The sequence below is a fragment of the Parasteatoda tepidariorum genome, chromosome 10 (assembly GCF_043381705.1).
Source record: "Parasteatoda tepidariorum isolate YZ-2023 chromosome 10, CAS_Ptep_4.0, whole genome shotgun sequence".
NCBI lineage: Eukaryota > Metazoa > Arthropoda > Arachnida > Araneae > Theridiidae > Parasteatoda > Parasteatoda tepidariorum.
In genome coordinates this window covers 1409980-1426560 of record NC_092213.1, presented here as the reverse complement: position 1 = coordinate 1426560, position 16581 = coordinate 1409980, and the positions used below count along the sequence as shown (strand labels likewise).

Sequence of the window (16581 nt, the reverse complement as noted above, 5' to 3'; positions counted from 1 at the left end):
GAATTTTCGAATCATTAGGGCTTTTTATTATAAGTAATTCAAAATATGTTTTAATATATATCTCTATACACTAGCAGCAGTTTTTATGCTATTTTGTAATGAGTACATGTATAGCTATCATCCTGGTAGCAGGCACCGTGCAGTATTTATTCTTAAATTTAATCGTAAATTTAAGAATAAATAAATAAAATGGCTTTTACTTTAATTTCGTGTATTAAAAAAAAAGGAAAAAATAATTTTAGATTATACTGCCACAAAATTTAAAAAAACAATGTCAGAGCTTCCCGATAGATTTCGGGAAAAGTAGTTTGACAACTTTTTTCTTTCATTTTTAATGCTATGAATGCTGTAATAGAATTTCAAAAAAGGGATAAAAATGCTTTGGTCAAAAAAAATTTTTTTTTTTTTTACAATATGTTGTTTATCACATCAAAATGCCAAATATATAAAAATCTCAATTAGAATTTTTTGTCAGATGAATTTTTTTTATTGCATGGCAGTATAGGGGAAATGATTTACAATAAGTGCAACAAGTGAGCTCTTAATGTGTGCATCTTTGCATGCGTAAATTATGCAAATATTTTCAGCACTGATAGAAATTTCAATCTAATCTGCTGATAAAAAAATTTTTTAAAAAACTAAGCTAAAAAAACATTTTTAAATTTTCAAACATTTCGATAAAATTTCTAAAATTTACTGATGATTGCAAAAATACTGTTTCAATTATTCTTTTTATTTTAGTTATTTGGTCACAGGATATATTTAAATTTTATTTTTTATAAAGTTTAAAAATAATTTAAGTTTTAACAATAAAGATTTTTAGGGCATAATTTTATTTATCTTAACTTTTCAAATTTCATTATAAACCTGTAAGATTAAACAATAATAACTTGTCACAATGTGTTAAAATCTCAGAAAAATTTGATTTTGTAAAAATCTTATCACTATTAGAGTACAAAAGCAAAGCTTCATAAATTTTTTCATTAGCAAAGTAAATCACTCGATATCTTGAATCGCAATATGTAAATCAATCGATATCTTGAAAATCTTGTTATGTCAACGTTATGTTGAATTTTTTTCAAAATAGAAAATGAATTGTTTTGAAAAAATCATATAGTGAGTTTTTGGTAAGCCAATACTTTTCTGTTTAATGCATAATTATTTTTTTGTCTTACTTTCAAAAATAAAATTTTATTAGTTGTATTTAGACTTATAGTCAGTTTTCATTACATACATATTTATTAGTAATTATTCTTATGTTCATATATTTTAGAGTAATATTTTAGAATATATTTTTCTACTTTTTAGAGCATATTTAGTTCTGAACTTGCTATCTCAAATTTTTTTAGCGTCCTGTCAACTCTGAGATATCGAGAATACACCTTATATATACACAGCATTTTTTTGTTTAAGCAGATAAATCTTGTCAATTTCTTTATTATTATTTTCGAATGTGAGGCGTTTCTGATTGTTTGAAATGAAAAAGTTATTTTTTATACTGATTAGACAGATAAATCTCGCAATTGACTATTTTTTTCAGCAACATTTTAAGACTGCCTCCACAAATAACAAAAACAAAATGGTGGTCACCCGAAACATTCATCAATGAACAAAACAGTGTATTATATATATATACATTTTTCAGTAGAAACTATTTGGTGACTTATGCTTTAAAATAGTTTTGCATATTGCGAAATTTTCAGGCTTATTTTAGAAGATGGCAATAGCACTAAAAAGTTGCCAAAATGTTTGCAGGATTTGCCGTTAAGTATCAGTTTTATTTATCGTATGAAAGATTTTTTATGATTCTTATATATATTATTAAATGCGGTATTGAACATGAATGAATATAATTATAACTATAAGTGAAAGATAGACATTGTAAAAATACCTATGTACTTTCGCTTAGAGATGAAAATGTTTAGCTAAATTTTGCATTTACATTTATCTCTTCAAATACATCGCATATTTAAAATTAGGGAGCTCCACTTGCTGCCCTGTTTCCTAACACTTACTCCCAAAACTGCCTTTACAAATCGCATAGCTTGATCCTTCCATCCCGGGGACTCTATTCCCTCTGCTAATGATGTCATGATTAATATAAAACAAAAATAGAAATAATAAAGAAAATTTATGGTAGAAAGAACAAAAATATTTATGTTACCCAATAATTATGTGTTACAAAATGTATTTTCTGAAAAATACAATATGAAACATTAATGTAAAATCACGTAAATAAAAAATATGAAAACTATCATTAACACTTAGTTAAGAATAAAAGTTATAAAATTAATTAATTAAAATAATTTCTAAGCAGCTATTATTTTCAGACATAAGAGTACATGATTGCCATTATGTGTTTTTCAACAGAACAAAAAATTTTAAAAATCGTAAAAAAGAGCAAAGTTTAAAAATAGTAACTTCAAAAAAAGTAGACTGAGCTTACATTCTTATACATGAAACTTCATAACTTCAAAAATAATGACTCTTTTGAAGTTTTTACTGAGAATAATATGTGGCAAAAAATTTCTTTGCAAAAGATTACTCAAATAATGATTGCATCTCTAACAATTTCAAGTTGAAAGACTCCTCAAATATTTTTAAAAAACTGCAGAAAATGCAAAATTGTTTAAGCCAACAGTTTTTAAATTGAGTAAAAAGAATACACATCAAAAATTTTTGGAAACCATCATAGCAATAAGTTTCTTTCTTTTCAGGATATATAGAAAAATTATAGTAAATGTTTTTGAAGTCAATATTTAAGGTAAGTCACAAAATTTCCCAGAAAATCCTTGCTTTAGAAAGAAATCAAAAGTTTTTCTCACAAATTAAATCTCTAGAAGTTCAAAGAAATATCAACTACTGAATTGAAAATGTAGGGTAAAAAAAAATTCTCAACATACTAATAAAACATGTCAGATAAATAAAAAAGCATAAAAAGCAATAATTTTTTTGTATGAAAAAAAAAAGAATAAGAATTAAGAACTGCTGTTTTAGAACAAACTTCTTTCAACAAACTATATGATATTTTAACCAATTAATAGAAATAACACAATTGAAATTGACTAACAAAAATATTAAAAAAAATAACAAATTAATATTTAAAAAAAAGATAATAAAAAAATTAACAAAAATTATAAATAAATAATCTAAAACTGTTCTTTGACAATACTCACAATGATAATAGATTGTCTATCGTCAACCAAGGACGTCAAAGCATAGTAACTACGATTAAACTCCCCAATGTATAAAGTATTCCTAGAATATATTAAAACAATAATATAATGGCAGGAAACGTTAAACATTTCTTTAAGAAATTGAATGTACAATAAATACATGCTTAAAACATAAAAGTTTTGAAATTCTCAGGAGATAAAATTCATAAGCCCATCAATAAAGTAATATCAGAATACAAAAATAAATTCATATTTAAGAAGATTTTTTTAATTAAAAAAAATTTGGCATATTTTAAACTGCAATTTAAGTCACCCGAAGTCAAAAAAATAAAAAAAAAATACTTCAAGTCAGCTGATTAATTTTTTCAAAAATTACCAATTTACATTGAAAATGTATTTTAATATAGTAAATAAATATACTCTTAAAGACATGATTTTTTTTTAAAGTTTAATATCATTGATATTGATGGTTTTATCTAGAGAAATAGTGAGAGGAGAATGCACTTAAATTATAATTCGATGTTTGAAATAGACTTTAGAAAAAATTGAGAGTGAAAGGTATGAAACTTTTAAATTATATTTCCATAGTAAGCTATAAGCAAAATAAATTTCTATTTAATAAACATATTTCCACTGTATACATTTAGCTAAATTTTTACTTGAATACAAGAAACTTCAAATTTTATCAAATAGAATATTATGTAGGTAAATTATTATGAAAAGAAACTTGTTTTTCTAAGAGTATTTTAAAATGATAGATTTTTTTTCTAACCTTCTCTGACTGAAATTATTTTATTTTTTATTTAATATCTGACAAATTGGGTCTTCTTTTAACACATTTTTGGGGAGAACAGTGTTGATTATTTTATTTAGAAATAAGTTTGTAATAATTACATAATAATTTTATCTATTTTAGTTAGACTTAAGTTATAATATTATTTTTTATAATATTAAGCATTACTGATGCATTTATCAGAGCTTTGATTGGTTATTGTAAAAACACATAAAAATTTGATGAAATAAAACAAATTTTTCTTTAAAAAAATTTTTACATTAAAGAAAAGAAATATTATTTTTCAACTGATATACAAAAGAGGGAAGATACACACATGAGTGTTCCTTTTGTATATTTTGAGAATAGAAGATCCCAATGTGATGCTGATTGTATTTCAGTGATGAGCTCCAGAGTGTCCAGAGAGATGCTATTAAAAGGAATCCTCTGCAAACTACCATGTTCCAGTAAATACAGGCCAACAATGGGTGAACCATAATCACCATACCACATAATATCTCCTGTAAGGTGTTTCATTATTCATTTAAAACAAAAAAAAAAGGATAATTGTATTAAGTATACATCAATCTCTGATGTTAACACAATAAATTCAGTGCAAGAAACAAATGTGAAATATTTATGAGCATTTATTTAATATTTTCTTGGTAATTTTTTTTTTCTTTTCAAATTTTCAACAAAAAAATTTTAAGTGAAACATTTCATATAAAGAAAGTAAATTCAGTTTTTACATCACTTAGCCACTGTAGTATACCTCAGTTTTTTTCTTCACTGATAATTAAGAGGGAAAAAAAAGCTAAAATCATAGTACAATAAAAGCCCTGAAATTCGACTCACCAGAATTTTTGGTAATTTATAATTTTTTTTCTAAATAATAATTGTTATATTAGAAAATACATTGCAAAATACGACCCATGCTCAATAAATGTACCCCTGTCCTCTTTATTTTCAATTAATTGTAAACAAGCATTTAGAAAGAGTACAATATTTCAGCTATCTCTTTAATTAACTTTTAAAAAAAATTTATAAGGACAACTATTTTGGTATTTCCCCTTTATTCTAATTTTTTTCATAAACGTCGACTGTGATAATTTTTTTGCTTTTATTATGGAGAGGCAATTTTCTCTAGAAAACATAAGATTAAAAATCACATTTCTTGGTGTAGCTCAGGTTTACAAAATTTACACATGTCTGCAATTTGCCCATTGCTGTGCCATTTGGACAATCGAGCTTTTATTGTATATCAATAAATAACAAATGAAACAATAAAAAATATTTTTTAAAGCTCACCTCTTCTTTTACCCACAGACAGCATCCTACCACTTGAACAAGAAGTAAAGTGAGTAATACCTATAAAACATTTCATATTTTCAAAGACGACTAGTATTTTCTGTAACAGATATTATGTATCTGTTAGTAAAAAATAAGTGTTCTATTAATGATATGGTTACTTCTAAAGAACTGTTATAAAATACTAAATGAAAATTGTGATTTGATTCTGTTTTCAAAGTAAAAGTTTTTCTTTTCTTTTAATGACTTTCATCTATATTTGAGAAGTTTTAAATGATATTAACTATATAAAAAGGATTAACAAGTCTATGTATTTTGCAGTTATTAAAATTTTTAATTTCTGCTGTAAGTAACTGCAACTACCCGACACACTATAGAGAATAAAAACATCAACATAGGAATGACAAAGGACCAAAAATGTTCATTCAAAGAAAAATAATGATTCTGAATCTGTTTTCTTTTTCTGAATAAATGAAATTATCAAAATAATTTATTTGTGAAAGCTGTTTTGTCTATTATGAGAGTGTTTAATCAAAAGTTTAAAAATAAAACAATTTATAAAATATAAGGCAGAAATCTGCTGTTTTGTAACGGATATTTACATGTCATGAATGGCTTAAGGTAATATAAATAAGCAACACTTCTTTGAAAGATGGAATTTCTGCATTAAACTCAAACTCAGTAATATTTCTTGATATGTATTATTTAATTTTCAGGAATTTCCACTAGGTACCAGCAACATACATTGAAACATCTTCTTGTCTACATAGAAGTTATAATATTTCTTATCAAACACACGCTTAAAGGATGCTCTCATGAACGCTTTGAATATGTGATATACCAATATATTGCTCCAAATCTTTAATGTATAGTATTAATATCATACTAGCTATAGCTAAAAACAGCACCTTGTTACTTAAAAGTAACAGTTTTAACACATTTCTACTTTATAAAAATTATATAGCACGCAAACGTATGAAGTTAACAAAACTTACCATACTCTAAATCGAATGATGCAGAGCTGTGAGCAGCATAATCTATATAAGATACATTCCACCTATTTAAAAAGAAAATGTAAGACTCAATTGTGTTTCAAATTAAAAATTCAAAAAATTGACACATTTTGCACTATTTAACCTGTCTCCCAAATGCAACAACCTTTTGTTTATAACAACTAATAAATCCCTTTTTTCCCCTGCATTCAATAAGACTCCTATATTCTTCAAAACCATCCATTCCAATATAGAATTGGATTCAAGTCTAAATTTATTGGTCGAAACAAAAATGAGTGTTAAAATATTTTTATTATAATATTATCATTTTTATTATTTTTTAACACAAAACAAAATAACCTTAAAAAAAATAACTAAAATAAAATAAAGAGTTGAATTTACTAGCATCCAGCTAACCAAAACAAGTACCATAAAATATAAATTGTTTTGCAGTAAGAACGTCGTCTCATCTTGTGAATGAATTAATCCTAATTAATAATGAATGATTAATTAATAATGTATGAATTAATAATTAATGAAGGTACCAACATCAAGAGTTAACAATAATATAATTACTTAGAAATTAAAATGATATTCGGCAAGCAAGAAATAAAACTGCATCACTAACATCAAATGCAAATAAATATATTACATTGAAACGATATTCATCATGCACAAAATCATCATCAACATCAAATGTTATCAATTATCAGTTACAAATTCAAATGATATTCTTCCTGCACAAAATCAGATTTTATCACATGGAATTTTATAAATTGTAAATTTAAATGATGTTCATCATGCACCAATTAAAATTGCATCCCTAACAACAAATGTTATCACCTATAAATTACAAATTGAAATGATGTTGATTGTGCACCAAATAAAATTGTATCCCTACCATCAAATATTATCAATTACAAATTGAAATGATATTCCTCATGGACAAAACAAAATTTTATCACCAACAATGTTATCAATTATCTATTACAAATCGAAATATTAGTCATGCACAAAATCAAATTGTATCATCAACACCAAATATTATCAATTACAAATTGAAATGCTAGCCTTATTTGTATGTAATGCCACCAGAAACAACAGTTGTCAATTGTACTTACGAATTGCTACTTTTCTAATTTTGCAAATTTAAAACAAGTCCCTGAACTTGTTTAATGGAATATGACAATGTGAATAAAAATAAACTGCTTGTTGTATATTTCATTTTCTTATTAAGTGTATTTTCAAATTATTTACTATCATAACATGATGTTATTTTAAATGGTCAAATATAATTAATTAAAAGTCAGTATTTGTAACATTTTTATACAACCAAAACATAACCTTAGACAATAACATTGATAAGTTAAATAATATTAACAAAAATATGCAAACACCTCAAAATTATGTATAATGTATGTATACAAAATAAAAACAAAATATTTACACAATAAAGTTTTTAGGAAGAAAAAAAAATTTAAAAAAAAAAGTTTTAGCTTTTACATCTACTTCTCAAATAAACTAGTTTAATTCAAAATGCCCTTCATAAAGTGATTTTTGTTACAAGTTTGATTCACTTTTTTTTTCTCTTCAAAATTGCAGTTAAGATCAAAATTACAAGAATGAGGCTACATTTCAAAACTAAATTTTGATTTCTAAGTTGAACATTTAATCATTAAATGAATCATTAATTGATTTTTTAGACTTATTACATATACTGTAGCTTTTTTATTTATATCTTAATTTACTTTAAATTTTTGTTAACTTAAACTTGCTATTTTACTTACTTTCTACTATTCACTTTCTATTATTTACTATGTATAATCAAATAATTGATTACAAATGTATGAGATTATTACATTTATTATGATTTATTTGTACACACAAAAGAGCAGCACACCAGACTTTGACAAAGTTATGTAAATAAAAAATAAAGTGGAGTTTACAAAATATAAAAAATATTAAATTTGTTTTTCATTTGATCAATTTTCTTATTTAAAAAAACTAATATTTAACAACATTTTACAAAGTGAAAATTCCTAAGATGTTTATTGAAAAATTGAAAATTGTTGCAATAAATTTGATATGAAATTCAAAAAATTTTATTGAAAGGTTGTAAGAAAGAGCAAAAAATCATCCCACTTACAACTGAGCGCCATAGTCAACATCATAAGTAGACAATTCATAAGCTAAAACAGAAAAAATAATCATATTTTTAAATAATTATGATATTGATCGATAAAATGCATTCTACCTAACAAAATTCTTTTAGTTCAGTAATTCGTCCATTTTTGAGTTTCGGAATAATTTAGAGAGAATTTTAAATTTTAAAATCATTTAATTTTTTAAATTTTATTTATAAAATACTTTATGAAAGATCTGTAGAACTAACAAGTATAGAAAAAAACTATGTAACACAAATAACTATAAATTTTAGTTGGCTGCAATATTTTTTATTAGGGATGGACAACAAAGGAACTTAAATAAAAAATAAAACTTTTTTACTTTATTTTTATTTTTAAATAGTAGAAGATAAAAAATTATCTTTACATTGTTGCAACAAATTCTTAAAATCATGTTGGTAAAAAAAATTTCCTAATGGTAAAAAAAAAGAATCAAATTTTTAACGTCAAAAACCTGTTGAAAACTGTCAAAAACCAAGGCCCAGTTAATTTTTAATAATAATAAGGACAGTTCATTGGATAGTTAATCATACATATTACTTTCATTATATACTACTGTAATTATGATTTATATTATTTATAATGCATCAAAAATGTAGCTGAAATTATTGAAATTATGGTAATTGATTTTTCTAATAACAAAACACTCTTAATACTTTAAGATCAATATTATTTGCTATGTTATAACTATTCAGTTAATATTACAGGTTACAGGTAATAACTATGAGTTGTTTATTATTATCAATCTAAATATTGATTTTAATACTTTTACACCACAATTTAGGCAGATTTTTTAGGCTAACTAAAGTAAAGTGGTCATCAATAATTGTCTGAACTCTTAAACAAAAATTTTTAATTCTCAATATCTGTTGTTATTACTTATATGCAGGGAAGAGCAGAATATGTATTATTGTGCAAACAAGGCAAAAAAATTCCTACAAAATTTTGTATTGTTAAAAGATGTGTCGCTTTGCAAAATGTTTTTTAATTAAATAACATTATATGTTAATTTTTGTATTTATTAGTCATAATTTCTTAAATTATTACTACTCCAATATATTTCGATTTTTATTATTTTAAACACATAGGCTCCTTTATTCAAGAATTGTGTGAAATAGAATTGTTGTTTTTAACTATATCTTAACTTTACATTCTAAAAATATTTTGAAAAAGATATTAAGTTATTATGCAAAACAAAGCAAAATTGAGAGGGAATTTCAATCAAAATAATAATAATAATACGTTTGTTCAGAGAATTTTCTATATCCTGCTTAGATATACATCAATATTTCCAAAAAATCATAACTCATATATATTCCCTGGTAAATAAATTAATATACAGTAGAGCATCGTTTATACGACGCCGAAGGGACCACCGAAAAACGTCGTATAAACGATAACGTCGTATAATCGATTTTTACTTCTAAAACTGAAACTAACTCTGTTTTCAGTTAATTTTAATGTTTAACGTGTTGATTTACATAAATTTCTAAATTAGACAAAGCAAAACAAACAAATAACCAAAGAAGAAAAATTGCAGTGAGCAATTTGAATGTATGATACCTTTAATTATATTTTCTTGCTTCTAGTCTCTACAATGCTTTGAATAGCGAGTTGAACTTACTGCTTTCTATGATGCAATTTTAGATTTCTAATCGCGGCCAAATCTAATGGCTGAAGCGCACTTGTGCAATTTGCAGGAAAAAAGAGAGCTTTCACATTTTCCAAAATAATTAGTATCGATGGGTGCGCTGGACATTGGTCAATGAATAGCAAAATTTTTCGTTTTTGCCTCTTCATAACATTGTCTAGTTTTTTCAGTCATCTAGTAAAAATTACCGTCGTCATCCAAGCATTCTTGTTAGCACCCTTTTCTGTATAATTCATGTTGGCAAATTGCGCCCTTTTTTAAAATACACAAGAAAAAATAAAAAATTAAATGTGAACAAAATCTAAAAACCGACGTATAACTGATTCTGTGCGTCGTATAAACGATATATTTTTACATTAAAATGAATAGGAATGATTTGGGACCATACTAAAACGTCGTATAAATGTAAACGTCGTATAAGTGATCGTCGTATAAACGATGCTCCACTGTAATTTACAAAAAATATAAATGTTTGCTTAAATTAGCTAATTTTTCAATCAATTAATAATGGGGTTTAATTAAGTTTCTTTCAATATTTAGCACAATAATAAATAGACCTAAAAATAACCACTTGCCATGTGGCAAGTGGACAAAAAAAAAGTGGCAGCTTAAATTCAATGAACCACCTATTAATTTTTTTTTAAAAAAAAAATTTATGATAAAAGTACATAAATGGAGACAGAAACTCTAGATAACAGAATTTTTATTAAAAGGTCCAATATCTCCCTTCGAAATTTTGATCCTTCTGAATCCATCAATATGTGGTGGAAAAATTCGTGTGGAAAGAGATTCCCTTGACATATTTTATTTAAAGGTATTCTGTCACCCCAAATATTTTTAAAATTAGAATGCTTTACTAAATTTTTTTTACATATTTCTATTATTCTTATTGTAGAATTAACTTTTTTATACATCTTAGATTATTTCTAGATTGAATTTCTTAAAAAATAATAATACACTTTAATCTCAGTGTAAAAGTTTGAAAAGTTGCTGTTAAATGGAAAGGACCTATGGCTACTGGTCACCAGGGTTGGCTTTTTGCCGGCAGAAACTGGTTATAACCGGTAAAAACCTGCAAAAACTGGCAGAAACTAAAAAAAACTTCTATATTAGTTCTAATAATTGCTTAATGACATTTAGTTTAAGTAAACTGAAAAATTTAACTCCATGTAACTGTAACAAACTTTTTAATTCATTGTTTGTAAATATATATTATTTTGCTTTTATTAAATATTGCTTTTATTTATTAAATATAAATTATTAGGATCAATCTGCCACTGAGCACATTTTGAGGCCCAGTTATTAGAATAAATTTCCTATTTACATGTTGTTTTATTATGTTTTAACAGTTTTAGTAGGTTTACATTTAGTAGAACAGGGTAGGTTTTAGTAGGTCCATGCAGCTCAGCCTGAATCTAAAATTCCTTCTGAACTCATTAAATTAAACTAGTTCTTTCCTATCTCAAGGATGAATATTCTTATCTATACACACATATCCTACATGTTTATTTCTTTAGGAATGGATTATTCAAACGACTTCAATTTCTTTAAGTGGACTTCAAGAAATGATCCATAAAAATATTCAAGAAAAATTGGACCAAGAAGAACAATTGGAGTTTAAGAAATCAGTTAAAGTTTACAGAAATTTAGAAGCTTTTTTCGCTTTTGAGAAATCAAAAGAAATTTATTCAATTAAAGAGGGTTTTTTTCTATTATCTACATTGTGAATAAAATAAGAGTTCAGATTTTCTGATAGTTTACGATAGAGAAAAAGCCAGACAGAAGTAAACTAAAATTATAGAAAAACTTTTCCCTAATTATCAGGATATGAAAAGATAACTTAATAACATAATAAAGACAGAAAAAAATTTTTCATAAAACGTAAAGAAAAAAACTGAATTGTGTTTTGATACTACAATCTAGTACATAAAAATGAAAGATATTTCTGATTTTGAAAAGTGATTTTTTAAAAATATTTCTATATAATTATTTTTAGACTTACCAAGAAATAATTCACAAAAACATCAATCAAATGACAAATGAAATAAATATGAATGGCTTTGTTGGTAGAAATAAATGTTCACATAATGATAAAGTTCTGAGTAATCTAATTTGTAAGAAAATTATGATTGTTTTAGACTTTCACTCTAAGTGAAGTAAGTTATTTCTCAATTAATAAATAATGTATACATTAAGCATGAAAAAATATGCAAAAATAAAGAATCATACTTGTTCTTCCAATAAAAAATGTATCTTTATGAAGAGCAGGACACTTTTTTTCTGTATTTCCAAAATTGAAATCTTTCAATTTTTCTCCAGTTATAGGATTAATAGCAATCCATGAATCAATCTTTTTACCTAAAATTAGATTTTATGTAACAACTTTAAATAATTTTGAAATAATTTAAGTAACGAATAAGTTTAGACATGTCACATCAGCTTTGGGAGATAGAAAACCTGAATCTCGTGCAGCAATATATATTTTAAGAAATCTGTTTCCATGAAGATAACTAAAACAACATTGATTATGTAATAAAATAAAATTATCAGTCAAAAGAATTATCAAATAAATATACACTACCGGTCAAAAGTTTAGACTCACTCCTGAATTTTTAAAAATAGACAAATAACAATTAAAAATGACTTCTTTTAAACTGAAAATTACATTAAATGAACTTTATTTTGAGAAATGTAGGTACGTTTATATGGTATGAACTATAACTTTATGCGTAACTTATGAGTTTCGCCCAATCTTGGATTCTTCGAAATATCCTCCTTTAGTCTTAATCACAGCAGCACATATTTTTGGCATTCTTTCTACTAGTTTTTGTAATGTTCTAGCTGATATCTGGTTCCAGCAACTGAGTAAAGATTCCTAAAGTTTGTTTTGATTGGTACATCTCATTTTTGTAACATTTCTATCGAGTTTATCATACAATAGCTCAATAGGATTAATATCAGAGGTTTGAGAGAGCCAATCCATATATTTCAGTACTTTTTTCTTTTCTTTTGATGCAATGTAGTTTCTACACAATTTCGATGAATGTTTTGGATTGTTATCTTGCTGAAAAACAAATCCTTGACCAACGATTCTCTGTCCACATGGAAAAGCGTAACGCTGCAATATTCTGTGATAATATTTTTTATCCATAATACACTCTATTCTTACAAGATCTCCAACTTTATCACCGGAAAAACATCCCTAAATCATGACTGAATCTCCACCATGCCTCACAGTTGGTAGTAAACATTGACTTGTCATACGTTCACCAACTAAACGACGAACATACTGCCCTCATTTGCTTCCAAACAATTCAAATTTTGATTCGTCCGTAAACAAACTACTACAGTTCTTGACTACAGTTCTAAAGACCAGGTAACATGTTTTTTAGCTATTGCTGTCGTTTTACTTTATTTTGTCTTTTCAAAAGAGGTTTTCTAGCAGCTACACAACCCTTTAAACAATAGTCACGAAGTCGACATTGTACAGTAGATACTGTCACAATTTTCTGCCAAGTAGCATTCAATTCCTCACGGATTTCTGGTGCTGTTCGAGTCCGCTGCCGCTTACTTTGAATGCGGATAAACTTATCCTCACGTTTGGACGTTATTCTAGGTCTTCCTGATCACTGGCGGCTCTTATTTTGGCCAGTTTCTTTCTTCCTTTGCAAAGTTCTGACAACAGTGGTCTGAGAAACATTAGTTTTAGAGGCAATTTGTCTACTTAAATAGCCTTCTGCATGAAGTGCAATAATAACTGCACGTGTTTCCACACTTATTTCTCGTTTTTGACCCATATTTCTTCAATAAATAGCAGGAAAAAATTTTTTTTGTTTTTAATATATACCAGTTATTCCGGCTAATTAAGGCTATTATATCAATATTTAAAATTTGCCATGAACATAACTTATAATTAATTAGCACCAAAAAAGAAGATGAAAAGTAAATTGTTTATAAACTAAGAATTAATAAAAAAAATTAAATAAATTACACTTGTTTTAGAATAGGTACTTGCATGCACTTTCGTCCATTTCATTATCAACTACGGAATAGATGCAAAATGAAAAAATAATGAACAGTTTTAAAAGAAAAATGAGTTTTGAGATGTTTGTTTGTGATTATGTTTGATAAATTGTATGTTTAAGTCAGAAACATTTAACTATTTTTGAAAATTTTGAAATAAATAAAAGTGAGTCTAAACTTTTGACCGGTAGTGTATATTAAACTAAAAAATATTTTTTTATAAAATGTTCAGTAGTTTCATTAAATCAATCTAATAGTTGTTTTAAAATATTTAGTACTAATTGATTTCTCAATTGGAACAGCTTCTTACTAAGAGCCAATTAGATGATTTAACATTGTTTAAAATTAAAATTAGGCTGATTATTTAATAATCAGAACCTACTACTTTTAATTAAAGTACTTCACTAATTTTAAAAACTTTTAAACAATTTACTTTTTAAATTTTACTAAAATCATATAAAAAACAGAGATCAATTCAAATTTAATTTTTGAAATAATTAATGTCAAACATGCAAGATTTAATTTTATCTAACAGAGCTCTTCCTAGCAATTAAAAAAAGGGACAGGGAGCTTCCTCACAGAAAAGGACATTTTGAGTTTCAAAAGGGCACTCACGTACTACAGTCAAAATTTATCAAAATATGTAATGTTACATAATAACTGAATTTGATACTTAATTTTTAAATTACTTTATTATACTATTTTATGCGCGTATTTCACAAAGTAATTCTCACTTATTATCAAAATAACAGAAAAATTAGAAGCTTTTGAAAAATAATTAAAGGTTGGTTCATGTAGAGATAACTACATGCAAAAATAGTTTTTAATAATTATTTATTATAATTTTATTTCATGCCAGTCTAATTACACAATTTCTTACATTTTTTTATAGAATGTAATTTTGAATCGCAAAATAAGACATTTGAGCAAAATCAATCAAATAGTTCTTAAGAAATTAAATTTTAAATGAAAGACTTTATTTAAAAAATTCGATCGAGAAAATATGCTTTCATCTGATTTTGTAACTTGTCATATCATCAGCACTAATTATTTAGCATATTTGAAGTCTATTAAGATTGAATTTTTACATGAAAATATAATCATTATATCAAAAGTTATTCATGGTGTTCCATTTATTTCTTTGCATCATTACCTGCATAAAGTAGAGCACCAGCTCGCACTGGAGCTTTAGAAATCAATTGTGAAATGCTAAACTGCATCTTCTTAAAATCCTGCATAGCTTGATTATAAATGTATAAAGATCCATCCCTCGGATCAGGCAACACTTTTCTAAAACAGCCAAATAAATTAAATTAAAAAAAACTAGTTGATGTCATTTAATATATTCAATTTATAATCTAGTTCAAGCATTCACATAAATAATACATATCTACCTACAAGAACGGATTTTCAGTAGTATTTTGATTTTATATTTAAAATATTAATGAAATTTTTAATTCCTTTTTAATTATTAAACTTATAAATTTAATTTAAAATGATTTTAACTATTACTGAAAGTAGATAAATTAATCTTTTTTTGTAAATTCAATTTATTTAAACAGTACTGCGACTAAGCCTTGACAAAGTAGCAAAATCATTTTTACCTACAATTGTATTTTAATTGCCTTCTTATTACCACCCAGCAAATTAATCTTTGGAAAAAGTTTCAATTTAAGTTTTATTGCAGAACTTACATTTTATTTTAAAAAAATGGACATTTATCTTTTATTTTGAATCACGCATTTGAGTTATTTCCATTTAATGCAACACTCAATTCACAATGATTTAATGAAAAATTGAAGTGATCTTGAGGGTTGTTTGCAGTAATAAGAAATTTTTTTTTATCACTATGTCTGTAATAATATTACAACATGCACACAATCACTTTTGAACATGTTCAAGTTAAGAGTCTGTATTGTAAATTCACATTATTTTACGAATTCCATTTTCGGAAATTACTCTAATAGTGTCAATGAGGCTTTTGAATACTGGTGTATTTTATACAATAAAATTGGGTCTGATTTGTGTCAATTTTATCAGAAATTTATGTGATTTGTCAAATTGTTCTCTAAGCAATCAATCTTACACCTTTCCCTTTTCAAAAAAAACTTTTTTAATACAATATATAATAACATATAATTATTGTATAGTGTTTTTTTTTTTTTTTTGTCATACTCCTAGCTTAAAATAATTTAACTCTTTTTTTTCTTCATCACAATTTGAAACATTTTGTTATGATTTTTGGAGGTATCTGGACTTATACTATAATAACACTGTTTTTGCATTGTAAAGTAGGTTTGCCTTTTAAAGTAATAAGTAGCTTTTCAAAGGCACTCAACAGATAAAGATAAATTATATGGCTGTGAATACTTTCTCATTGATCTCTTATGATAAAAGATTCAAAAATAAGTTACAAGATAAAAAAAAATTCCAGGAGTGCTTAACTTTTTACAACCAAAAAAAGTAATAATATATA

General features: G+C 25.5%; 1 protein-coding gene across 1 annotated transcript in view; it reads right to left on the bottom strand.

Annotated features, from left to right (window-relative positions):
- The window catches only part of LOC107439068 (serine/threonine-protein kinase/endoribonuclease IRE1), a 54740-nt gene that overhangs the window by 29175 nt on the left and 8984 nt on the right, over positions 1–16581 (bottom strand). Inside the window, exons 3-9 of the mRNA XM_043047281.2 lie at positions 15259–15395; positions 12312–12440; positions 8395–8437; positions 6252–6313; positions 5257–5316; positions 4286–4469; positions 3177–3258 (exon numbers count right to left, since the gene is read on the bottom strand). Coding sequence (XP_042903215.2) covers positions 3177–3258; positions 4286–4469; positions 5257–5316; positions 6252–6313; positions 8395–8437; positions 12312–12440; positions 15259–15395 — 697 coding nt within the window. The remainder of the gene's footprint in view (positions 1–3176; positions 3259–4285; positions 4470–5256; positions 5317–6251; positions 6314–8394; positions 8438–12311; positions 12441–15258; positions 15396–16581) is intronic.